The 27,935-nt window shown below is 33.5% G+C and overlaps 2 protein-coding genes across 2 annotated transcripts; one reads left to right on the forward strand and one right to left on the reverse strand.

Annotated features, from left to right (window-relative positions):
• Window positions 1-27,824, forward strand: LOC132760371 (uncharacterized). Its single transcript, XM_060752356.1, has 11 exons — window positions 1-195; window positions 1,458-1,546; window positions 2,431-2,585; window positions 2,890-3,014; window positions 3,875-4,019; window positions 4,495-4,571; window positions 5,920-6,090; window positions 7,583-7,700; window positions 8,380-8,436; window positions 27,050-27,267; window positions 27,563-27,824. The coding sequence occupies exons 1-11, from the start codon at window positions 1-3 to the stop codon at window positions 27,818-27,820; spliced, it is 1,608 nt and encodes a 535-aa protein (XP_060608339.1). The 3' UTR covers window positions 27,821-27,824.
• Window positions 11,666-13,523, reverse strand: LOC132760339 (uncharacterized). Its single transcript, XM_060752305.1, has 2 exons — window positions 13,229-13,523; window positions 11,666-13,054 (listed from the first exon to the last, which is right to left on the reverse strand). The coding sequence occupies exons 1-2, from the start codon at window positions 13,275-13,277 to the stop codon at window positions 12,522-12,524; spliced, it is 582 nt and encodes a 193-aa protein (XP_060608288.1). The 5' UTR covers window positions 13,278-13,523; the 3' UTR covers window positions 11,666-12,521.
• Window positions 27,825-27,935: the final 111 nt, after the last annotated feature.

Genomic DNA, 27,935 nt, shown 5'->3' on the forward strand with positions numbered 1-27,935 from the left:
ATGTCCCCAGTGTTTTCAACACTGATGGTTTTACTGTCAAAGAGTGAGCTAGATATGGAAAACCTTTGGACTACTGTGGGTGCAGTAAACGATCCGACGGGAAATAAACACGAAGTTGATCTTGCATTCGCAATACTTGATGGTAATTTTAGAAGTGCTCTTATTGATTACTGGGCCAATCAGTCCTTCAGAAGTGTAAGTCAATTGTTTCTTTATATTAAATAAAAAGCCAACACACACTCGTATTTACCGAATTTATTTCAAGGTTTTCAATTTGAAAAGAAAAGTTTGCACTAAGAATTATTATATCTAATAAAGTAGTTGAATGTTTTACTAAACTCGTGAATATTATTGGTATGTCTTGCATGATGGAGCTCATAATTGCTAAAACGTTTTTGATGAAATGTGCCATTAAGTTTTGATATTATAATCTCATTTCTAGTTTATGATGTACGGTTGTTGTTTAAAGAATATAGGTTGTTCTTTCTTCTTTAAGTTGTCATATCTTGTTTAAAAAATAAACTTGTCCTAGAAATATGTAATTATTGATATCGTGAAACTACATAATATGCTTTTACATGTCATGTTATTACAATATGACTTTATCACGAAATTTCCAACCAACGGAAATAAGCTTCAAAGCGCAACATTATCGTTCTTTTTATTGTTCTTTTTTGTAGAAGATATATTCTGATTTGAAATGTATGATTGATAATTGTCATATCATATCAGCATTTCCGAAGAGTGCACTAGGTAATTATTGCCATCGTCATGGTATTTAATTAGTTATTGCATGTCATTCTTTGGCAACATGACTTTATCAGGAAGCTTTCAACAGAAAACATGCCTCGAAATGCTACAAACGTCATTATAGGGAGTTCGTTATCTATTGTTTATGTTTTATGCGTATTCATGTTCATTTTCTGTAATTATAGATAAACGGAATTTCAAATGCTCGCTTCATTAACCTAGAAATAACCCCTACTTAAAAAAACTTTAACCAAAAGTAAAATTCTATAAATCTTTATATATGATTGTATATTTTATATTGACTTTGGGCGACGAGTGTCCAAATTCAAAACTTGTTCATCTTGAAAATGCAGACTTTTATCAATTCGTTATAAATATGATTTTGCTATATGTAAGAAAATACACACAAATCATCACTCTCATTATGGCATAGGGTTGGCGACAAAGTAACGTAACATTTTCCATCAAATTAATTGATTGCATACAAAGAAGAAATGATTTTTAAGGAATATTTAAAAGTTTGAAGGTTTGGCATGCTAAAACTCCGAATGACGTGCGAAATAAAATAACACACACACACACTCGCGCGCACACGCACGCGCACACACACGAACACACACGCACGCACGCACCCACCAACGCACGCTCAAACACACACACACAAAACAATTATTTTATCAATTTACTTCATTCTCTATGTATTCTAGATGTATGTTCAAGGAACAAACAAGTTTGGAGACATTCTCTGGGAAACTGAGTTTGATGTAACGGGAAAGTCATGGCAGTTTTCCTCTTGGCTTGTTGGCGAAAATATAATAAATTCAACATCTTTGTTATCCGGCTCACAGGAAACAACATTCAGGCACTATTAATTATAACATACTCGATTGGTTTTAATTATATGAAGTTCTAGATCCGTAAAAGATACCTTTATTTCCTATTCATTTAAGTGATATTATACTATTTTTTTCGCTGTCAATATGAGGTGAATTTTTATGAATCATTAATACATTTTAAGAAATGTGCACTCACCATTTACACCTGGTTAAGCATAATGCCACTTTGAATTGTTGCAGATTAAAGTTCAACTCAAGTTAGATATGATAACAATTACCTGCGAAACCTTTTTATTTGATCAATATAAAACATAGAGGGTGGCAATACATTTTTTTCAAAATATTATTTCATAAAAAAATCAAATCTATTTTTGGTTAAAAAATGAATGCCTGAAATTGATTAGTTATGCAGATGATTTGAGAAATAATTTGATTATCAAAGAAAAACAGCATTATCTCAGGTGTATCTTAATGTTAATTTAAACATAAACATTATTCTTATAAATAAAAGGCACGTCACAGAGTTTGCCTATAACTTGTCAAAATTTTCAGAAATGTCTCTTATCCCGTTAGTGAATTGTAGAATTTATGTGATAGAAATAATAAATTCTGTCAGATTTTCCTTAAACTATTCAGTTTCATCTGTATTGCGAATAGTTGCACATTTCTTATATGATTATTATGTTTTTACGTAATATTCGACTTTTTTTAGAAACTGACTTTACTGTTTTGGAGACCTATCGCTTTAAAAACGAAATTTTCCATTTATATAATTACAATAAATAAGCAATTCTAGATAACAACTTTCAAATTAAAAATTATTAACGTCTATATTATTTTGCAGCGATCAGAACTATAGGTTCCGTATTGGTCCATCGGGTAGTACAGATACATCGTGGTTCGCTGTGTCCAATGCTGGCTTGTCATTCGGCCCACTACCTCAGATGTTTGTTCCACGTTCACCAGACGTTCCTTTCGGTCTACCAGTCTTTATTGATGGTAACGAGAAATTGTATTCATTATTTATGTTTTAGTGCAGTTAGGTCATTTTTATAGACTTAATATATGTTAAACGTTTGTTTTTTGTTATTTTTTGTCTGTTCAGTATACTGAATACATTGTAACCTAAGCTCCGTACACACAATTTTATAAACTTAGTTATTCATAGTTACTGGTATATGCTATTTTCTATGACATTAAATGATGGGCCTTAATAAACTAAATCGCCTTTTAACCAAATTTGTAAGAGAATCATTTTTCTTCAACTAATGTTTTGATAATACTTATGCAATATATTTATCAGGAAATCTCGGATGTTGGAACAAAGACACACTTATCAATGTACATCTGATGTTTTCTAATGACACCATAACCCCAACTGACTGTATTGCTGCGTGTGTTGGCAATGCAAGTATTGCAATTATAACTGTGAGTAGATAGGTGTATTCTTATACACGAATAATTTTTATGAATATCTATTATGATATGTTTCATTGATATTTTGATAAGAAAGTATGAGATAAGTTAACCTTATTAAAGTCTCATTCTACATGGAAACATATATAAAACAATTAAATTTAGAGTTAAAACAATCATACAAACATTTTTAGAATAAATATAAGAAACTAAAATGTAAAAAACTTACTACAGTTCTTAAACACAAAAGTTAAATCTCCTTCATAAAATTGGTACAATTATATACATATACAATAATGGAAAAAAAAACAACAACAAAATTTTATCTAGATCATTATAATAATGCAAATACATTTCTCGTATTTTGATTGGCTTAAACACTTTGTATACTATGACGTAAATGTTGCGATGGAGCGAATCACGCACACAATTTAATAACACATAACATTTTATTGCGTTCTGTTCTTTATAGTATATTTCTTGGATAAAATGTCATTACCTCAAAAAATAGTAAAAAGTTACACAGCAATGATCACTTCATACTTTAATTACTTTTTATTGTGCTGCGTTAGCTTAGTCGTTGATAATGTGCCCTTTTGAACGCGGTTCTTTGAAAGCTGTTTTTTTATAGAACTTGTCAATAAGAATTTCCATTATTATAAATTCTTAATACAAGTTGTTGACGGAATAAACGGGGAAATATAGCCCTCCTGACATAAATTATACCTTCTGCTAGCGCCTCGGGTCATAATATCTCATTTAGGCTATATTCTCCAGTTTATTCCGTCAGCAACTTGTGTAACTTATAATTTACAGTGATAATTTTTACGCAAATTTGGTAGCAAATATTACCTTACTTTATATTAAAAAAGGTGAAGTTAAACTGTTTTTGCTCTGACGTGGATCCGGCTAATCCGCCAAATAATGACAACAGTAAATGTAACCTTTTATGCACATCAACACAACAGAACTGTGGTGGTTTTACTGACAATTATGGTAGTGCTTACCATGTACAAGGTAGATTTATATCAATTTTTATGATGAAGTAGATATTCTTGTAATACTTTCTTCATTTTGAAAATAATAATTTTATTTGAATTGTTAACATTTGTTGACAATGTCATATGAACGCACAAGGTAAACATTTAAAATTGTGAAAGAGGATAAATGTAAAAGATATCCTACTACTAAGGTATTTATCTTTCATTTTGTGCAAAAAGTGTTAAAGCTTCTGTGTTCAGTTTCAGTTATTTAAAACGGATACTTCTCCAAGGTGATCACGTCGTAGGCACGTCTAAGATGAATAGCAGTGTTCTCATTATTGTTTCTGAGATTGTTTTGTATTTTTTCCATAAGATATATTTCCATCCAATGAACATATTGACTACTTAGAAACAGGACAACAACAAAAACAACAACAATAATAATAATAAAATTATAGATTAACATTTTCTTAGACGAAATTCTTTTAAGTTCTTTTTTCTTGATACAGGCTGGTATTTGCCAGGATACATCAATACAACCTCTCTATTTTACAAATCATACACTACTGGTTTAACCACAATGGAGGTATGTAGCAACCTTGCGTTACGAGAATAATTCATTTCATAATCAATAATACTCTTTTCATCTCCCAATGTTTGTCATGTAAACATGTCTTCTAAGTATTCAAACAAGTGCATAACCTAACTAAAAATCAAAACTTATTGTACAAAGTTTTAATCACTATTGTACCGACATACCGTGATTTAATGGAATATTGATATCATGCAATATTTCAATGATAAAATGTTGTCTTGAATAAAATGATTACTCAATCAATAAATCTCAGACTTGACTAGAACAAAGTACAATGTATATCAATCAATTAATGTAACCCAATAGGGACATTTTAAATCTTGCACCATTCAAAAATACTACAAAGAATTATAACGTATCAAACAACTCTTATACTTTCAAGGATCTTATAATCAATATCAACAATTCTTTTAGACCATGTAACATATAAACAATAAATACAATTCACGTATTTTTTTCTGGTTTTACTTCAAACACTTTTTTTCGTATTGATATTTTACCATAAAATGTTTATTGAATATTATATTCCTTGTATCGTTTAGTATCAAATATATTTAGCTGCCAAAAAAGCAGTTGGTTCAGAATTATTTTCTTTCATATTCTCATGTTCTGGTCCTTCGTTCAAATTGTGAATTCGTGAAGTTAAAATTGTGAATATTATAAAATTGAAAAAGTAAAGTCATGACTTTAAATTCATGAAGGTGTAATTGTGAATTCGTGAAATTGAATTGATGATTATATAAAGTTAAACTGTCCATACCGATCTTTCGATATTTCCGATATGTCCTTACCATTTGATTTTAATTGCTGTCTAACTAACATGATAGTAGGTAGCTTTACAGTCTTACCAAGGACTATCATAAACTTGAAGACGCTTCACGCCAATACAGAACGGCGAGTACATTCACTAATGCTTGGGAAAACTTCCAACATACTCACTGATACTAATTATGACTTGAATTAAACAATAATTCATTTTTTCTTCTCGCATGCATATTTTATGCACACCATGTAACTATCATTGTAAATATTCGAGGATTTAATAGGACGCTGAAAAGCTGTCTTCAAATTAAAACTGCGACTTAATGAAAGAAGCAGTGCGGGAGGTCGAACAGATGGCATTAATCATTAATTATCATCATCATCATAATCAATAACAACAATACCAACATCTGCACCAGAAACAAAATAAGATAATCAACAAATGCAATACACATTTTATTCCTGTTAAAAAATACAATTCCTTTAAAATACACATCTAGAATTGCTTAACAAATTTCGGCTTTATTGTAAAATATCATTTGCTGCATATTTTTATTTGTTGTTGTTTTTAATGCAGATCGATGTTTCTGAAATATCTGTTGCCAGTCAGGTTTCGCCCGCTTTTATATCCAATATTTCGGTGACAGCTTTCCCACTAGATCAATATTCAGTTCAGTATTCAACAAGTAACTGCTCGGACCAAGGTGGAAATATGAAAGATTTATCATTTGATGCTGTAACGACAAAGGTTTGTAATAGGTGTTGACTACAACAACAATCTATACACATGTTCTTCTTTTCAACAATTTACTTGTATTTAATTTAGTGACATATTGTTTCTAAAACCACGCCAAATGAACTAATTTTCGGTTGTTTCTACTTGTTCGTATTATACCAGATGATATATTCAATGATTAATTCAATATTGAATTATTCCGGTGTTACGGTAGCATGAATTGACCACTGCCGTACTTGATTTAGCTCAATAAAAATAATCAAAGGGCTGCAAGCTCTGTGGTATTTTCTGACATACTGACTATCTGTATGTATTTTCCTATATAAGTTTATTCTATATACTATAATTCATCTTACGCAGCGACTGCGTTAAGATTTTTTTCTATAACAGTTTGAGATTGATACATATGGAATTTTGCATGACTAGAATTGCATCAAAAATCATTTTTTATGACAGCCACACTATCGTGGCTACTTCCTTATAAAAGACACTTCAAAAAAAAAAGTTGCCTCAACTAGGATTTGAACCTAAGGCCTCTCACACCCTAAACGAGCGCGATACGAGCGCGATACCCCTGCACCACGGTGAAGTAATACGTAATATGTAGCCTGAATAAAAACAAATACATTGTAATTCTAAATTGAGAATTTCCATTTCGTGTTTGTAATCCTTATCAATTTCGTAACACTGATAAAAATAATTTAGCGAAAATCTTCTCGACATGTATATATTCCACTACTCGGCAGTCAGATTTATTTGTATACTACGCCCTGGAGTATTCAGTAATCGACATAGCTAAAAATAGCATTTTCATTGATTGAATGTTATTCATCCGCGAAATTTGTGATTGTAACCTCATATTTCTATTGAATAATCTGAACTTTCAATGCACTGTAATTTGTTAAATGCCTACATTAAAAATTATTCTGTCTTTTAAATTGCTGGTTTTTAAGCAGTTTTGAGTAAGAACTACTTTGCGTTGTTAGGTCTGTTAGGAAATTTTGTGTTAGACCGTGGATGTTAGCTATGTATTTACTGATCTTGCGATCAGAAAATACAAAAAGCAGGCTATAACATTCTCAATTAAACCGTGGTAATTCTAAAGCTTTAATATTTTGACTGCTCAAATGTATTTTTTTCTTCCATGATTCTAATGGACTTTACAAAACTCCTATCAATGTATCTCAATTGTTAAGTTATTATTATCAATTGTACAAAATGTGGTTTTGTAAACATTTACATATCAATAAAGCTCGCATATAGTAAATATGGAAGTGTGCTTTCTTTAGCAATTTTCCAGTAATACTAGTATACAATTCTTAACCAGCAAAATACAATTCTTTACCGGCAAATTACAATTCTTAACCAGCAAAATATAATGCTTTTACCAGCAAAATACATTTCTGTGCCAGCGAAATACAACAAAAATGAATTCTTTACCAGTAAAATACAGTTCTTTAGCTATAAAGTAACATACAATTTTTTAATCACTTTAATACTTCAGATGTTTAAAGGTGATGGCAGAATTGAAAGTGTTGATATACTGACACTTCGATGTTTAGTAATACAACTTGCCACTGTAGTTCCATCAGTCGTTCGTGTACAGCTTTGGGGTCCCGAAGGTGATTTTTTGTTTTAAACTTTGATTCGTTAAATTAAACAAAGTGATATGTACTCCTTTCAGGGAAGTGTTTGCTACTTTATTTGTAACTGAAAATAACAAATATTTCCCATTCCATCCCTAATATGTAATCTGGTTCTGAAACCTGCCAAAGCAGAGTAAAACAAACACAAAAGTTGTCTCGTTTTTTATATTTTGAAAATGATTACCTTGTTAGGAAAAATTCACTTTGTGTGACCTTTCTTAAATTGAAAAATACATTAGAGCGGGGAATAGAAGATTCTTAAGTTTAATTAACTATTGCTTATATAAATTAATTAAACATGGACTTGGATACATTTGGTCTGTCGGTTTAGTTATCATATAGAATGGAATCTATGGTCAAATGCATAATGCAGAAGTCAAATAAAATAAAATGTTCTTAATAGTTGAATATTACTCTACAGAGAGTACTAAGTATCTTGGGGATTGATGTATTTGGGAGAGTGGATAGGGGTCGAGATGGATAGGATAATTACTATTTCAACCTTGTATGTGACACGTTTATCTATATTCCGTAGAATCAAATGTTGAGCGTTTGAAAATGCATTACGTATTTCATTTTTTGCTTTATTTAGACTAAAATAACATGTTTTACATTGCTATATTTTTATTTTGTCAGTACTTGTTATTCATTCTAGTGTCGTCTCAACATATTGAAGCTTCCGCACTGGTCATTAAAGGAAAATCTGTAATAGGTATGTATTAACGTCCTTATATTTTACTTTATATTTTTACATTAATTTATTCGAGACACAAACAGGTGACGATTCTTTCGAAGAGATTGATTCTGAATTATACGTGACTATGTTAAATTCCAAGTACGTGAAAATTGCATGTTGCAAGGTTAAATTTGATGAATACTAGCTTTATATAGTAAATAAAGTCTAGAAAATATTTTTTATGATTTCTTTTAGAATATAATTGAATGGTACAGACAAAATTATAATGCGGCAAAGAAAGAAAAGGACAATGAGCCGGACTTCACTGTACAATCATTTCACGGCGTCTCAACGCCGTGATATTGTGTTGTACATATGCTTATATATATTTAATTCATCAGGCAAATGTTACAGAGAATTCTTTGAAATAAAAAATCAATATATCAATTAATCGTGGATGATTTAGTCGTGTTGATGACACATAGCTAGAAGCGAATATGCTTTGTCATAAGTAAGCGCAGGTTGTTTTTTTAGATATATTTAGACAGCTAAACCATTCATTAGATTTTATGATATAATTGTTTTATATGTATTGAATTCTTAGAGTATGGAAGTTGAGTCTATCTCAGATAGACCAGTAATTAAAGAGTTTTTTTTCATTCTCTAAATTTTACACAAGAACTGTTTGCAATTTTATTTTGCACGTGAAATGATGTACCAAATAAACGCATTGGTGACGTAAGTGGTCTCAATCTAAAGCTTGACAGTGAAAACATGGTATCTAATAATATTGTTTACATTTATAAAAGATTAAAGGTAGGCACTAAATTTTGTTATTTGAAATACGAGTATTTGCACTCTTATCTTATGAACCACTAAATCATATTAGAGCACAATTCGACAATATACTCATTTTAAGGGCATCTTGTCTAATCAGTATTAACATAAATATATCTAAAGCACCAGACTAGTAATATTAGGTTGGGGTTTTTTAAATACCACTTTTCACTGTTACAAATTGTAAAATATTTTAATGAGTAAAAGCATAAGCGGTTACGTTAGAAAGTCATTTGTTGAATCATGCCAGTGGTATATCAAATATAATAAGTTTGACTCAATTATATTTTATAAATAGTTTTGTTAAGCATCAGACTACATGTATTTGTGAAAAACTTATTTTGTGCCCGACGTCACTTCGCTTTTGCTTTACGTTCCTGCAAATAACATTAATTTTAGTCTGCTTGCAGCAATTGCTACTACCCATGCTGTTAGTGCAGAATAAGATCAGCGCCGTCGGACCCTAGTCCTCACTGTTTTGCAAGTCAGTTGGTACATATTTTGAAATTTTCCTTATATCATTTATAGCATTGTACAGATTGAGAGATCTAACTACGTTTAAAATATTTTGCGTGGTAAATGTAAACGCATCTCGTGGTAAATGTAAACGCATCTCGTGGTAAATGTAAACGCATCTCGTGGTAAATGTAAAAGCATCTCGTGGTAAATGTAAAAGCATCTCGAGGTTAATGTAAACGCATCTCGTGGTAAATGTAAACGCATCTCGTGGTAAATGTAAACGCATCTCGTGGTAAATGTAAAAGCATCTCGTGGTAAATGTAAAAGCATCTCGTGGTAAATGTAAAAGCATCTCGAGGTTAATGTAAACGCATCTCGTGGTAAATGTAAACGCATCTCGTGGTAAATGTAAACGCATCTCGTGGTAAATGTAAACGCATCTCGTGGTAAATGTAAACGCATCTCGTGGTAAATGTAAAAGCATCTCGTGGTAAAATGTAAAAGCATCTCGAGGTTAATGTAAACGCATCTCGTGGTAAATGTAAAACGCATCTCGAGGTAAATGTAAACGCATCTCGTGGTAAATGTAAAAGCATCTCGTGGTAAATGTAAAAGCATCTCGAGGTTAATGTAAACGCATCTCGTGGTAAATGTAAAAGCATCTCGAGGTTAATGTAAACGCATCTCGTGGTAAATGTAAACGCATCTCGTGGTAAATGTAAACGCATCTCGTGGTAAATGTAAACGCATCTCGTGGTAAATGTAAACGCATCTCGTGGTAAATGTAAAAGCATCTCGTGGTAAATGTAAAAGCATCTCGAGGTTAATGTAAACGCATCTCGTGGTAAATGTAAACGCATCTCGAGGTAAATGTAAACGCATCTCGTGGTAAATGTAAAAGCATCTCGAGGTTAATGTAAAAGCATCTCGAGGTTAATGTAAACGCATCTCGTGGTAAATGTAAACGCATCTCGAGGTAAATGTAAAAGCATCTCGAGGTAAATGTAAAAGCATCTCGTGGTAAATGTAAAAGCATCTCGAGGTTAATGTAAACGCATCTCGTGGTAAATGTAAACGCATCTCGTGGTAAATGTAAACGCATCTCGTGGTAAATGTAAACGCATCTCGTGGTAAATGTAAAAGCATCTCGTGGTAAATGTAAAAGCATCTCGTGGTAAATGTAAAAGCATCTCGAGGTTAATGTAAACGCATCTCGTGGTAAATGTAAACGCATCTCGAGGTAAATGTAAACGCATCTCGTGGTAAATGTAAAAGCATCTCGTGGTAAATGTAAAAGCATCTCGTGGTAAATGTAAACGCATCTCGAGGTAAATGTAAACGCATCTCGTGGTAAATGTAAAAGCATCTCGTGGTAAATGTAAACGCATCTCGTGGTAAATGTAAACACATCTCGTGGTAAATGTAAACGCATCTCGTGGTAAATGTAAAAGCATCTCGTGGTAAATGTAAAAGCATCGCGAGGTTAATGTAAACGCATCTCGTGGTAAATGTAAACGCATCTCGTGGTAAATGTAAAAGCATCTCGTGGTAAATGTAAACGCATCTCGTGGTAAATGTAAAAGCATCTCGAGGTTAATGTAAACGCATCTATATTATTGCCATTAATTTCATTACTAAACTTGAAGTAGAATTGTATGTTTATTCCTGGATAATTGTCCATTGCGCCAAACGTTCTTTTGATTTGGTCAACAAATAGCAAAAACCGGATAATTGTCCATTGCGCCAAACGTTCTTTTGATTTCGTCAACAAATATTTCCTATTTTTCTATCAGATGTTTCCATTTGTACGTTTGCCATTCGCTTCTTGTTTTATTTAACAAAATTTATCTGAGATCAAGTTAACCTGTCAGCTGAAGAAGACAAGATGACATTTTACAGACACGACATTAGATATTTGGAAAACACGTAATTCATTCTAACTAATACATAACAACTGCAACTTATTTACTCGCGCCTAGAAATTTAGATCCATATCTAAAGTATAGATAATTCAAATGGAATTATAGTAAAAATATGATAAGTGACTTGTTGTTATGTAACATAAAACAAGAACATAGATAATATAATGATTTATATATAATGTACTGTATTTGTAACGGACATTTAGACAACACTCATAATATTTATAATATCAATTGACATTTAATCGACTATTTATGCCTTAGAATTGTTTGTGACGAAAATGATAGCGACAATACTCAATGCGATATAATGATAAAAGGCAAATGTATATTGTTCTTTAATGAAAGAAGGCAGTGCAACTCTTTGAATTTTAGGCTTGTATTGGTAAGTTGTACATTGTCTTTACAATTGTTTGTTTTATTCACATGTGAAAGGAAAAACTATTTCCCTTTAAACAGCTTATCAATCTAGGTGGAACATTTCAGTAATAATAATTTATAAGGATAAACATATATGTAATAAAAAAAAGCTAAATACATAAAATCGCACAAAAATCTAAAGTCAGTATATAAAGCAAGCGTAAATGTGTTCAAGGTATGAGAATTGAGACAATTGTCTGTCATTTTTGAAACTGAAAAGAAACACGTTAATGTAACTGTAAAAAACAATAAAGATATTGCATAGACATTTCTAAAAATGATGTTTTAAAACACATGTCACTGATAATAATAGTTATATTCAATCCGATTTATCATTGGAACCATTCAAAACTTAAGCAGAACATCCAATAAATGACAAAAAACGCATTTTTTTATGTATGAACCCCCTATCCTTGTATTGTAGTTCATGCCTATGGAAAACTTTCGCTTATATTCGATCTTCCAACCGATGCTCAACTAATCTCATATGTGAATGCTCAGCTGATCGTATACGGGTTCTATTCCCCCAACCGAAAGAAAAGAAGATCCCGAAGAATCAATATAAGGAGTTTGGTCTTCTTTTTTTGCTAATTGAGTTCCATTTTCAGCATCCACTGTTTTCGAGCTGCTCCTCCTATTGCAACATATGAAATATACAAGAGTTAGAAAAGAAACAATCCAGCCAGATATTGTAGCCGCAGCTAGACCTATAAGTGTGGCATGTTGAATAATGTCACATTCACCTGATGATTTCATTGGCGGACAATTGTCTGCATCTGGTGATGTTGGTCCCTCACGGAGAGTCGAATCGGTCTTGTTAAAGTCGTCGTCGGATGATATTGATGACATTGTTGACATACTCATGCATTGTGATAAACATTCTCTTGTGTCCCTGCTCCATTTGAATGAACTTGAATTAAAAGCAGGACTACAAATGAGCATGTGATGATCTCCAAAAATATCAGCAGAATCATTTGCATAAAGTTTCGTCCAATTAAGTGAAATCAGCAATTCTCCTACAAAAAAAAATAAACATTTCAAAACATTTTCGCGAACTTGTTTGCGTCATACGGTAAACGTTCATTTTAGCATTTTGTTTTCAATTGCCTTACTTTTCTTTTTCTATATATGCAGAGACTGAGGAAATAATCAATTTTAATTTAAAAGCTGGAATAAGATAAAAATCGTACCTGTACTTTCTCCCAGTAACAATGTCCATAAAAGAATTGTCACCTTCATTTTTATCTGATGTATTTATGTTATATTAATAAGCTGTTATATCCGTAAATGGTATTAAAACGTAATTTCACAATCTATTAAATTGTTTTTTGTGCAAAGCTTCATAAGTTTAAGTACTTCCTGGTTACATTAATATCTTAAACAAATAAATTCCTCAAATATTGCCATGAAATTAACACTACAGAGTGAAAAGGTTTTTTTTCAAGATTTATTTGATTTATATCAATAACTTGTCAGGCTTCTAAATTATTAATTATTTTGTCAATATATTGTAATGGAATACCTCCCTTACAAATTTTGGACATTTCAAATGACATGACAATTTACGTTATACTTTCAACAGAAATCAACATGTGCATATATAATTCTATAAATCATGAACTGTTCTTACTTAAAATGTATTAACAATGATCAAATAGTGCTACCTTTTTAACAAATGGACTTTATTCCACGAAACACAACGTAAAAACTTGAATATCAGCATTGTTGACAGTTCTCTTTTAAGAAGAGTATCACATTAGGATAGATAACTCTCGCCACAAAATGGTCAGATGACCCTAATTTATTTCCTGATGAATATCTAATAATTTGGAACATTTACAGTTACTATAATATATCACAAAGTGAATATCTACAGACATTATTGGAAGATTCAGACGGCGCTTTCTTCTGTCATTTTCCATGTTTAAAAATGGCGGACACAGAACTTTGGAACTACTTATTTGTATTTCGGTCTGGCTTTTTATGAATGTATATTTGTTTACATTTAAACTTTCAGGATTTCTTATTTATGTAAAAATAATTGTAAGCCTGATTTGAGCCGGATGATTTTCTGTCTTTATCATATTTTATTAAGTGAGAACTGTATTTTATCTGCGTAATAGAATACGTCTGCATATATTACTACGCTCGAGTATTTTGGACCGGCTTTTTGTTAATATGTATTTTTTAAATGTTATTTCAGATATGTTTATGTGGCTTTTCAATTAAGCCATATATGTGCTACTTATGTCTGTTAGAACTTTTATTGTTATTGCTATATTGTTAAATATTGTTAAAGACTGATCACTGGACCTAGTCTTGAGCCGGGATTTTCATTGGCTGGAGCACTCTTTGTAGCGTCCCAAAAGTTTATAAATAGGGGTGACTGTCGTCATTTGGCATCTTCTTCTCAACCGTAAAAACTTGAGAAGTACCAAAGCAACAAAGCTTAAATTCTTTGAGCCTTAAGTCGTATTACGTCTGATATATCTATATATATATCCTGCAACCATTTACTTGCTTACTTATAAGGTATCTACTATATATTAGATAAATAATAACTTACCTTAATTTGCTGGTCGTTAAGCTATCCAGTACTATCGTAAACAACAACAGTTTACTTACAGAAGTCTATTACAAATTCATTTGATGCTGAACCTAATATGAATTATCACGTTTATGGCAGACCCTAAAAGATGTATTGGTCTTAGAAATTTCCAACATCCTGTCATACTTTACATTTATTTGTAACTAAATGTTCATAACCGAAGAAGATCCCATTGCATAAGCCTAGGTCCTCTATTGTCGAGTATTGTCAATGCCGGTATATATTCCATCGAAGAATTGTTAATGCCGATACTTATTCGTTTATATCGATAGATCTACGTCACAGAATAGATCCTAGTATCATATACTTATTTATTGAGATGCACTTGTTATATATGATGTCACATTATTAAATGACGTTTACATGTTAATCGAGTTACTGATGTCTTGTACCAGTCCTCCTGTGTTACCAATGTAGGACTTACCTATATTTGTACACTCTATCCTAAGTAATAGGTTGTATAAATCCTGGTTATATAAATATCCTGACAAGATGACCAGATACTTACAAAGGATCCCTTGATGAAACTATGATGTCTCTATTATGATCTGAGCCTACCTCTTATGATGTACTACACAGATGACTAAGATGTGTTGAAGCTATGTCTGATGTTTAAAACAACAGCTACTTGTAAGTGTATGTAATATGGGGTAGAAGTATTGCCATACACTTACTAGTTAATACAGTGGCCGGTATCCTGATTAATAAGGATTTGGTAACTACCCTAGGGGGGTAGGTCCTTACAACTTGGTGTCAGAAGTGGGATATCCTTTTCTTACAGGGTATCCAGAGACGAATTCACACTTGGCAGACATAGCTTAGTCAGATGGTAGAATCTTGGGATGATAGAGTGGCGGGTTCCAGACACGTATTATACTAACTATATCGTTTACTTAAACTTTTAGATATTCAGATGATTGTGACATCACTTGCTGAGACAGTAACTGGACAATAGAAGGCGTATGTAGTGGTATTATTTTTTTGTCTTTGGCAAAGGACCTTGTCATGGACAACTCAACTAATGTATATATGTTATTCTTTATTTTTTTAAGATCAAACATGGCAGATTCTGATCCTGAAATACAATTTAATACAATGAATAGCTGTGATGAAACAATAGAGGCAGCACATAATGATGACAGTGGAAATGAGGCAGAACAAACAGCATATTATACTTTACCATCAGCATCTGACACTGACGAAGATGACGAAGAACCGAAGGACAGTCAACAACGTTGTAATACTCCTATGCGGAATGATAATAATGTAAATAGCAGCTCTGGGCAGGGAGATAATCCTGAAGACAAACCGAATGAAACCAGAAACAGTACTAGGAGATCTGGACGAAGAGTCAATTTTAATGAGGAAATTGGTGATGACGAAAACCAATACCATGGCACTGAACAATAGACGAGGAAGGCGAAGATATATCCGTAAACCTGAGAATATTGAACAATATTCTGATTCCGATGAAGACGACATTGACGAAAGACGGGTACATCGTAGACGAATTAAAGTAAACCGCGATAGTAGAAGAGAGCGTTACAACACCGAGGAAATAATCTAACCGAAAATTATGAGCTTGACACAAATGATAATCAAAGCAATATAAGTAATAAAAGAAACAAACCAAATCTTCCTGTAATTAAAACCAACAATTTATGATGGTACCGAAGACTGGGAAAGTTATTTTTCTCATTTTTCTAATTGTGCAGATCTGGGTAGTTGGTCTAATGAAGAGAAGGCACTTACTTTAGCTTCTTGTCTGAAAGGTTCAGCAAGAACATTTTATTTAGGTTTGCGTCCAAAGGAGCAAAGAGTTTATGCAATACTGGAGCAAAAATTGTCCGAAAGATTTGGAAGTAGTAGGCAACAGACTAGGTATTTAACGAAATTTGAAACTAGAAAACGTAACATAGGTGAAGCGGTAGCATCCTATGGTGATGATCTAAGACTACTAGCTCGAAGGGCGTATCCTGATCTTGGAACAGAAGCTCAAAGAATCACTTGCACTTCACCAACTTTATAAAAATATCAGTCTAGACTTAAAGTATAGATGTATGGATAGAAATTTGTAGCACAATAGAAGAAGCCGTGGAGATGTAGAAAAGATGCGTATCAATATTGGGACCAGACGATAGAAAGCGATCAACTGTACGCAATATAGCAAGCAGCGAAACAAGAAATGTAGCCGCAAACAACAAGACTTTAGTTGAAAGTGAACTAATGAGTCAAATGCACAACATCTTAAACAGACTTTGAAAAAATGGAAACAAAAATTGAGAAAAGGCAAAGCTTAGCTGAAAACGATGACAGAAAAAAGAAGTGGTAGATATGACCGAAAAATTTACGGGTGTTCTTATTAGCGGAATGGACCACATAGCGAAGGACTGTTCCAAAGCGGGGTCAAAGTCGAAAACTACAAACCGCTAGTTTTAATTGGCTCAAATCGCTAGCGTGTAGTTTGTCCAGTATGACATTTATAAATTGGTTATAAAGAAAATGAAAAGAGAGTTTTTCATACTTAATCCTGGTAGTTGGAACATGGTCTTTATACTTGTTGTACAGATTTTGTAAACAAATCACATGTTAGAGATAATGGTCATCTCTACACACTTTCAAAGAAATTATTTTCAATAGAGTCTGAAATCAGCCAACTTTAGCAATCGGATAATAACAATGCAATGTGCAAACGTCATTGGTATAGAAATTCGACATGGTAATTACAAACTCAGTTAAAGGCAACTTTGATGTATCTATCATTTGTTTGTGTATCCAGATGCATCTTGTCAACGACTTCTCCTGTAATCGTCAAAATTATAGATATACGAAACTATCATATAGCACGATAAAACACCTATATCTGTTGGATTGGTGGCCAACTGAGCCCGAGATGTATAGCAGACATACCGTGAAGTGACGATACCTGCTCACTAGTACAAAAAACTTGAAATAAAAAGTGGTTCATTAGCCTTAACTCGCAATCATTAACACATCTAATCACTAGTATATCTCGGAAAGTCTACAGTAACTGTCGAAGGTGGGGTGAGTTTAGAGCCTCAACTGAAGAACCAGAACCATATATTCATTGGTAAATAACCGTGCTCGAACATAAGTAATACCACAAAGAATTATCCTGTGGAGTATGCGAATCATACTAGAAGTGAGAAACACCTATAATGGCAATAGAACAAAACCAATAGATGCCATCACAGAAAGATGAAATACTGAAATACTACTATACTTCTAGCAACTTTTGATAGGCGTAAACTGAATCTAACGATAGCAAGTCGACAACGATCTAAAATTACTAAATACAATACCATACATATGCTAAATATCAATACAGGTATAAAATCATACTAGACAAAATAATGACTGGTCCAGACGACCAAACTCAACACAGACGCAATCCCTGCCAAAAGAGATATAGAAAACAGAAGTATAATAAAAATTAAGTAAAGGTATCGGGACGTGGAGCCTCGATAGTACACGTTACGTTCCCCGATACGTTGGTCACAAAGAGGTATGATTCAATCAAGATGTGTGATACAGAACCCCCCAATGATGTAGGATATACCTTTTTGTGAAGGATGCAGTATCCACTCGCTACGAATAGGCTCTCATTCAGTGTCCAAGTGGTTACTATGATTAAAATAAGTGGATTGCTTTTTTTTTTTTTAGTGAACCCTGAAGATATTCATAAAACAGCGTTTCCCACTCCTTGGGTTTATATATTCACCGTATGCCCGTTCTGGGTTGCAAATTCCCCGTCCACATTGAGCGTCCTAATGGAGAACTGTCTAGGGTCTTCATGGTAAAATGCTAGCTACAGAACGAACATTGACCCGGCATTTACTGTTTGGGAAAAGAGTGGAAAAGACTTGAAACATGTTTCAAAGACTGAAAAAGCAATTTGAAGCGAATGTCCCACTATATGCTACTTTTCATAAAAGAGTGTTAATTCCTGTTGGTCATCGTCGTTCCGAAATGGTGTCGAAACAGAACGAAAGTAAAGTGTCAAGGATGGAAGTCCGACCATTAAAAGTAAGAAGCAGGTCAAAGTTCTGGTCTTCTCCTATTACAGACGTTTTGTTCATGAATTCGCATCCATTGCCAGACCTTTACACAGACTTTGCGAAAAAGCTGTGAAGTTTCAATGGTCAGATGAAGCTGAAAATGCTTTTAACATTCTTAAAACCGCACTTACAACCTCTCCTGTTTCTAGCCTATCCAAAATTAGGTCAACCATTTATTTTAGACACAGACTCTAGTGATTTTGCTTCAGGTGCTATTCTTTCGCAAGACTATGACTGTACGGAGCGAGTGATCGCGTACATGAGTAAAGCCTAAACTCTCACGAAAGAACATATTGCGTGACAAGAAAAGAATTATTGGCCGTTATTGTCGCACTTAAAAAGTTTCATACTTATCTGTATGGCCAGAAAGTATTGCTGCGAACAGACAACTCAGCTGTAAGTTGGATGAAGAATTAAAGACCCAAACCAACCGGACAGATGGCTAGATGGATTCAAGAGCTAGGCGTTATGATCTTATCAGTTTGTTCATCGAAAAGGAAGGAAACACACTAATGTCTGATGCCCTATCAAGAAGTACCATGCAAAGTGTGCCGAAGGTATGCAGATAAACCTGAAGATATTGGTGAATAGAAGAGCTTGAACAATGCAATCTTGATTGCAAATTACAGAGTAAATATCCAATAACAATGTCAGAGTGATAACGAGATCACAAACAGAAAAATAAAACATATGGCCGAACTGTTAGAAGGATGGGATTCAGAAACAATAAAAGAAGAACAAAAGAATGATGAAGACATCAGAATAATTAATAACCTTATCGAGAAGGAACAAGCAAAACCAACATGGCGCGAAAATATCAGAAAGCATCACCACATTCAAAAATATTATGGGCACAATGGGACAGACTGTCCATTCACTCTGTATGTTATACCTGTAACATGGAAACTGCCAAGAAGCGGTCAACTCAGCTGACTATTTCCCTAAAAAGTACAGAGACGAAGTTGTGAGACTTAATCATGACATCCCAACAGCAGCTCATGTTAGGTCAGAAACCTACACTGAAAAGGATACAACAAAGATTTCTTTTGGCCAGAAATGAAAACTGATATTCAAAAATTACTGTGAATAGGTTTGACATATGTAGTGCTCGTAAAACCGAATCGTAAATCTAACAAAGCTCCCCTCGTCAACCGTTTAATTGGTGGTCCTATGGAAAAGGTATCGATGGATATATCTGGGCCCGTTTTATCAATGTCTTTAAAGGGTAAAATAAATGTTAACTATATGTGATGAGTTCAACAAAGTGGACTGAAGCTATAGCTCTTCCTGTATCAAGAGCCTCTACTATACGCTGATGCTTTTGTTCAATAATTTCATTTTGCAGATTTGTACACCCTGCAGATACACACAGACCAACGAAGAACTGAGTTCCGTAACTGTAAAAGAAATGTGGCCGTGCATACACAAGACAAAACAACAAGTAAGGCCGCAATCCAACGGAACGTTGAAAGAAGAACAAATCGACGAAGATGCTCAGCTACCTCAATCAAATAGAAAACTTGGACGTTACCATACCCGTAAATATGGCTTACAGGGCTACAGACATCCACACAAAATTTCCGCCCAATGAAGGTTCTAGGCGCAAATAAACCTAACCTAGTCCAAGCGTATTGAAGACCTAACAGAACAAGGACGAAAAGACGTGAAAAATTGCGGGATCTTGCAAGATAATCTCGCGATCCACAGAATGCCCGAGAAGAACTGAAGAAACAAGCAAAAATATGAAAGAAATACTATGATTCAAAAGCAAACCAGAAACTTGAAAATAAATCAAACCATGTGGTTAACATGATACAACAATGAAAAGGTGTGCAATCACGTAATTAATAATGGGTATGGTCATACTGTTTGAAGCAGCTGAATGATTTACTTACCTGATCCAGCATTCCGAAGATGTCAAAATTGGTTGCATATGATCGTCTCTTCCTACTGAGTTCAAACACCGAAGTGTTCAAGAACTATTAACCGAAGAATAAATGAATACGTTGCAAGCTTTGTTTCTTTATTTTCAACTTGTATTACATTTGCAATAAAAGTTTAAACTCACCTATTGTTCATCACTAAGGAGTGGTTTGAAGTACGAAGGATGATGTTTGGGATTCGGCCCTTCCGTTCAATATATTGGGAAATATGATTAAGACCCAAGGGGGGCTCTGTGTTCTTTATGTATAAAGTGGTATATACATGGTTTTCTAAGCCTTGTGCACAGGTTAGACTGTTAACTTACCTCAACGGTTGTAATAGGTGGGTAGATGAGGTAACCATCAATCTTGGACTATATATACAAGCCTTAACATCATTCGTTATAGCAACAGAAATATACATAACGTTAAACAGTAAGCGTATCGTAACTTTTCCGTCAAATCATAAAACGCGTTCGAAGCAAAATATACCCTAGACGTATCAAATTCTGTACCGTTTCAATCCCTCCGTAATAAATCGAGAACATGTAATCAAGAGAATGGCTGGCTTATGCAAGGGAATCTCATGTATAAAATGGTCATGCCTAAAACTTAACAAGATGTTGTATACCTATATTTTTCAGTATGGTTTCACACATGCTGGCCTGTGTTCAAAGGTTTTTGAGACCAAGGATCAAACTACCGTACTTCACTACATGAATAAAACCACAACAGATTTTCTGGAGGTTATGTGTGCCTGGTGTCTTTCACCGTTCAGAATGAACAAAGACTTACGTCTCAACAACAGCAAACAATCGCTAGCCAAAGAATATGGGCAACTTCACCGAAAGTAAGCTTCTTGCTTGCATGACGGCCAAGGCATACCGGACATGCGTAATGGGACACCTGCTGAAGTTCCAGCATACACAAAGAAGACTACGTTAAGCCCTCCATTCAATCTATCAAGTGCCAACATGTGGGACAGGCACGGCCCTCTGCTTCGTACGTAGGATCATTGAACCGTGGACAGGTCGAATCCCACGAGACCACAATTTGACGCTGAATCGTTCGAGAAATGGCTCTAAGTTTCAAAGTGTTGTGTGGGGAAAAGGCGAGCACACCGACTGCTCTGTAAGTGTTACAAAGTTCGAAAACGTGTTCAGAACCAGGCCGCCATCCAAAGGAAAGCTCCATTCATCATACAAAACATGGGAACTGTAAGTTATCTCAGATGTCAGAATTAAAAAAGCAGTTGCTGGATGGTAACTGGTCAAGTTAAGATATCATGAACACGTTGAAGCCAATAGCCACCAGCAAGCGAGATCAAACCCCATTCTCGCTCTCCCCTATTGTCAATCCTCCTTTCTTTCACCATTACATGAACCAGACCTTGATTTTTTAATGAAATAAACCAGAGCCACCAACACCTCTTTCTCCGGTCTCCTCTATAACTAAACTTCAACTAACTGTCAGCTACGTCCATAACTTTTCTAATCACAACCATACTATGCTGGACATATGTTATCTGCTACTGCCAATAAGACTCTGTCCTCTCATCACTACATTATCATCATCATTATCATCTCTGCCTGACTTCGTGTCTTGCCTTCAACTGTGTATCCATTTAAAATCATCCACTCCTGCCAACACTATTTCTACCATCAAGCAGAAGAAAAATCAAAACAGGAATGTATCTCAACTGACAGTTCACAACTATCCTTCCGACGTCACAATTGAAAGCACCTCCAACTATTCAACGAACCTGAATCTGAGAATAAACCATATTCAAAATGAAGATATAGCAACTTACTTTTGATCGGAGATCACTTTACCTCCACAAGGCGTGACTGGCAAAAGTATTCCTAACATTCCACTTCCAGGTCCATTACACCACTTGCCACAAAGACTGAGAACGTTAAGTCCCAACAATAAACTCTTCTGGACGACAGTTGCCACTGTCACTGGCTATTCACTGGGGTCCTTGCCCTAGACATACATACATTTGGATGCTTTCCAGTTGGCCCTCCCAGGAACCAGAGATTTGAAATTCTTCAGCTAGGCCTCGTCTCCCCACAAAACTCCACCATTGTCCGGTAAATGCCTCAGAAAAACCTGTTGTGTACCGACAAACTACTCCATCTAGAACTTGGATCCAAAATATGTCTTCGCAGCACAACAGGACTTACAGATTTCCTCCAAGTAAAAACCATATTCAATCAGGATCTTGAACCTCAACACATCGGACCTGGAAATAAAGTGTAATATAATTAATAAAAGTAATCACAACATTTAGGGACAATATCATGGACTTTAAAATTTAAAATATATGTGTAACAGATACAGGAAGTAATCTAATTCTTTAACGGTGGGGAGCGTGTAATTGGAATACCTCCCTTACAAAATTTTGGACATTTCAAATGACATGACAATTTTACGTTATTACTTCAACAGAATCAACATGTGCATATATAATTCATAAATCATGAAACTGTTCTTACTTTAAAATTATTAACAATGATCAAATAGTGCTACCTTTTTAACAAATGGACTTATCCACGAAACAACACAACGTAAAACTTGAATATCAGCATTGTTACAGTTCCTTTTAAGAAGAGTATCACATTAGGATAGATAACTCTCGCACAAAAATGGTCAGATGACCCTAATTTATTTCCGGATGAATAATCTAAATAATTTGGAACATTTACAGTTACTATAATATATCACAAGTGAATATCTACAGACATTATTGGAAGATTCAGACGGCGCTTTCTTCTGTCATTTTCCATGTTTAAAAATGGCGGACACAGAACTTTGGAACTACTTATTTGTATTTCGGTCTGGCTTTTTATGAATGTATATTTGTTTACATTTAAACTTTCAGGATTTCTTATTTATGTAAAAATAATTGTAAGCCTGATTTGAGCCGGATGATTTTCTGTCTTTATCATATTTTATTAAGTGAGAACTGTATTTTATCTGCGTAATAGAATAACGTCTGCATATATTACTACGCTCGAGTATTTTGGACCGGCTTTTGTTAATATGTATTTTTAAATGTTATTTCAGATATGTTTATGTGGCTTTTCAATTAAGCCATATATGTGCTACTTATGTCTGTTAGAACTTTTATTGTTATTGCTATATTGTTAAATATTGTTAAAGACTGATCACTGGACCTAGTCTTGAGCCGGGATTTTCATTGGCTGGAGCACTCTTTGTAGCGTCCCAAAAGTTTATAAATAGGGGTGACTGTCGTCATTTGGCATCTTCTTCTCAACCGTAAAAAACTTGAGAAGTACCAAAGCAACAAAGCTTAAATTTTTTGAGCCTTAAGTCGTATTACGTCTGATTATATCTATATATATATATCCTGCAACCATTTACTTGCTTACTTATAAGGTATCTACTATATATTAGATAAATAATAACTTACCTTAATTTGCTGGTCGTTAAAGCTATCCAGTACTATCGTAAACAACAACAGTTTACTTACAGAAGTCTATTACAAATTCATTTGATGCTGAACCTAATATGAATTATCACGTTATGGCAGACTCTAAAAGATGTATTGGTCTTAGAAATTTCCAACATCCTGTCATACTTTACATTTATTTGTAACTAAATGTTCATAACCGAAGAAGATCCCATTGCATAAGCCTAGGTCCTCTATTGTCGAGTATTGTCAATGCCGGTATATATTCCATCGAAGAATTGTTAATGCCGATACTTATTCGTTTATATCGATAGATCTACGTCACAGAATAGATCCTAGTATCATATACTTATTTATTGAGATGCACTTGTTATATATGATGTCACATTATTAAATGACGTTTACATGTTAATCGAGTTACTGATGTCTTGTACCAGTCTCCTGTGTTACCAATGTAGGACTTACCTATATTTGTACACTCTATCCTAAGTAATAGGTTGTATAAATCCTGGTTATATAAATATCCTGACAAGATGACCAGATACTTACAAAGGATCCCTTGATGAAACTATGATGTCTCTATTATGATCTGAGCCTACCTCTTATGATGTACTACACAGATGACTAAGATGTGTTGAAGCTATGTCTGATGTTTAAAACAACAGCTACTTGTAAGTGTATGTAATATGGGGTAGAAGTATTGCCATACACTTACTAGTTAATACAGTGGCCGGTATCCTGATTAATAAGGATTTGGTAACTACCCTAGGGGGGTAGGTCCTTACAATATCAAAGTGAAGAAATGTATATCACTTTAAAAGTGTACAATTCGTGTGACTCTTTGCATATAAAGTTCCTTATTTCTACCATGTTACTAATACAATTTTAGCTATATCTTCAATATTTTGGCATTTAAGTATATCAAATATCTTATGCTATATTTTATCACTTTATTTATTTTATTTGATAAAAGTTAAATTTATGAAATATAAGACTGTGCTTCTTTGATTTATATAGAAAAATAATTTATCAACATGAATATATAAGGCAAGTAAACTTATTTAAAAGTAAGAAGTTAATTCGGTCAATTTTAGAATATGAAACTGTTATGTTATACTTTGGTACATTTCACACCATGAAGCATTTTCTTCAATTTATTGGAAGATAAGATTAAGCAATAAGGAATATATTCTGTGAAGGAGTCTCCGTTTAACTCAACTATAAATATATGCTTCTGATACAGTTCGATACTTCAATAAGTGAATAATAAATAGTGTATCATTTTTAAATGCATAATCTTGGCAAAATAAAAACAAAATATATAAAAATATTTTATTGTTGCACAGTTTTCTTCATAAATTTTATCAATGGAAGTTTTGCACTTACGTCATTTTCACATTTTTTTTCTTTTTTTTTCTTTTTGATTTGTTAAGAAAATATTCTTTTAGTTCGTTTAAATATGATTTAATAACTTAACAAACAAGGACAAGTTAAAAGATTGTGTTAATATTTGTAATCGCATTTTTCTCATCTATCAATGCTTTACACACAAGATAACACTTAGTAGTATTTGTTAAAGGTGTACACAGTAGAATCTTATCAAGCAATAAAACAAATAAATTTCTCACAGTAACATAATCATTAAGGGGTTTCTGTAAGGAGTTTATATATGAAAGATATTAAAATTAGAACATAATGGCTTTCATTAGTTTTACGGTATAAACGATATTTTGATAATTGTGTGTTGGACATTGTGGGTTCGATGAAATAAAGTCATTTAATGCAGCGATACAGCCTATCGGTATGAAGTGTATTAAGTGTAAATCTTTTCATAAAATCGAATGTCTATCGTTTATCTTTTAATAAACTTTATAAAAGATGCGTTTCTGTTATCTTTTTTTTGCCATTGATTTATTGTTTTATTAGTGTTATCGTCGTTATAATTATAAATAATAATTACTTTTATCATCATCATCATCATCAACATCATCATAATTATCAACATCATCATAATTATTATTATTACTGTTGTTATTTTTTTTTTTGTTTTTTTTCTGGGGGGGGGGTTGTGGGGTGTTCTTGTTGTCGCTGCTGTTGATTGTTGTTGTTGTTGTTGCTGCTGCTACTGCAGCTGCTAATGTTGTTGTTGGTGGTGGGGTTGTTATTGTTTTGTTGTTATTGATGTTGTTGCTGATGCTGTTATGCTGTTGTTATTGAAGAGAAAAATGTTATAAACTAAACTTGTGATTTACTTTATGACACTACTTTTGTGAGGGCGTTGAGGATAAAATAAGCCGCGTCATGACAAAACCAACATAATGGGTTTGCGACCAGCATGGATCCAGACCAGCCTGCGCATCCGCGCAGTCTGATCAGCATCCATGCTGTTCGCTATCAGTTTCTCTACTTGTTATAGGGTTTGTAAGCGAACAGCATGGATCCTAATCAGACTGCGCGGATGCGCAGGCTGGTCTGGATCCATGCTGGTCGCAAACCCATTATGTTGGTTTTGTCATGGCGCGGCTCAAATATGTTTAAATTGACAATGAATGTAAATTGTTTTACTGTTCAGTAGTTAGTAGTTATTTGTTTTGTTGTTTTTATGTTTCATATTAGATTTTGATGTTTTCTTCTTTTTCTTCTTCAAGAGGTTGTATGACAATTTTCACGAAGCCAAAAAAAGGAGAAATCATATAACTTGATTCGATAAGCCACTTTGATCATAAACTTGTATAAAATAATTAATTTTATCGTGTGATAAATACTTGTGAAACACATTGAAATGTGATCACACTAATTGAAAATAGTTCCAATTTCTTCATTTGAAATACAATTTCTCAAACACAAATGAACTACAAATAAAAGATATTTATTTATACATTGCATTGAAGTGAAAATATGCACTTGAGCATTTACAGAAAAAACTGTGTATAAATGGTACATAATTATACATTCTTTAACATTAGGACCAACGTCTAGTACTCCTACATCTTCAACAACAACAACAACAACAACAACACCAACAACAACAACCAGCACAAGCACATCTGCGGCAAACACAATGTCGTCAACCACGGAATCGACAACTGCGACAAGCCTCATCAGCACCGAAAACAATTCTCCGTTGTTGTGTTATTGTCATTGTACTGCCTCTGGAATAACACTGACAGAGGAACAGTTAAAGGTTTAAGTATTTATACTTTGACTTGATTGTAAAATATGTTCTAGAATATTCATTAAAGAGCTATTCATTAAAGTATTTCGATATTTTAGAGTTTTTTTATCCTGTCATGATTTGCTATTTTCAAACGCAAGATTAAACATTTAAATATTTGATAAAATGCATGTAAAAAAATAACAAAATTATCAAACTTTGTATCAGGCCCTAAGTTGTGCCTGTTCGGAAGATTTTCAATTGTCCTTTCTTGATTAGGAAATGCAAATTTCTCTTTCATTGATATTCATTCTTCATTTCAAAGGACAGGATAGACGAAATAAGACGCAATCTAACAGTAAATGTTTCAAATCTTTCTTCAAGAATTCGGAAGCTGACAAGTGCCGAGGACAAACGTGTATCTGCTGTAAGCATTGGATATGTCGGTGTTGGGATATTGGTAGTGATCTTTTCTGCAATAGTCTTTATAGACTCATCACTACTTCATAAAGATATGAGAAAACTGTTAGACAACATTAAGAATGCAGCTTGTTGTAAAAAGAAAGATACATTGATAAAATGATGCATTCCTGGTTTAGTTTAAACATATTTTATTCCTTTCAATTTTTTACAATATGTACAATGCAAATATATAGAAAGAAAAATATATAAATACATATATGCATTCCTGGTGCATT

This window comes from Ruditapes philippinarum, unplaced genomic scaffold, assembly GCF_026571515.1.
Source record: "Ruditapes philippinarum isolate M1 unplaced genomic scaffold, ASM2657151v2 ctg32_1_1_1_1, whole genome shotgun sequence".
NCBI classification, from domain to species: Eukaryota; Metazoa; Mollusca; class Bivalvia; order Venerida; family Veneridae; genus Ruditapes; species Ruditapes philippinarum.

Excerpts from the sequence above, each read along its gene's own strand:
- LOC132760371 (XM_060752356.1), top strand. The coding sequence starts at position 1 with ATGTCCCCAGTGTTTTCAACACTGATGGTTTTACTGTCAAAGAGTGAG. Across the intron at positions 1,547-2,430 it reads TCATGGCAGTTTTCCTCTTG|CGATCAGAACTATAGGTTCC; the intron begins GCTTGTTGGCGA and ends ATTATTTTGCAG. Across the intron at positions 27,268-27,562 it reads TGACAGAGGAACAGTTAAAG|GACAGGATAGACGAAATAAG; the intron begins GTTTAAGTATTT and ends TTCATTTCAAAG.
- LOC132760339 (XM_060752305.1), bottom strand. The coding sequence starts at position 13,277 with ATGAAGGTGACAATTCTTTTATGGACATTGTTACTGGGAGAAAGTACA. Across the intron at positions 13,055-13,228 it reads GTTACTGGGAGAAAGTACAG|GAGAATTGCTGATTTCACTT; the intron begins GTACGATTTTTA and ends TTTTTTTTGTAG.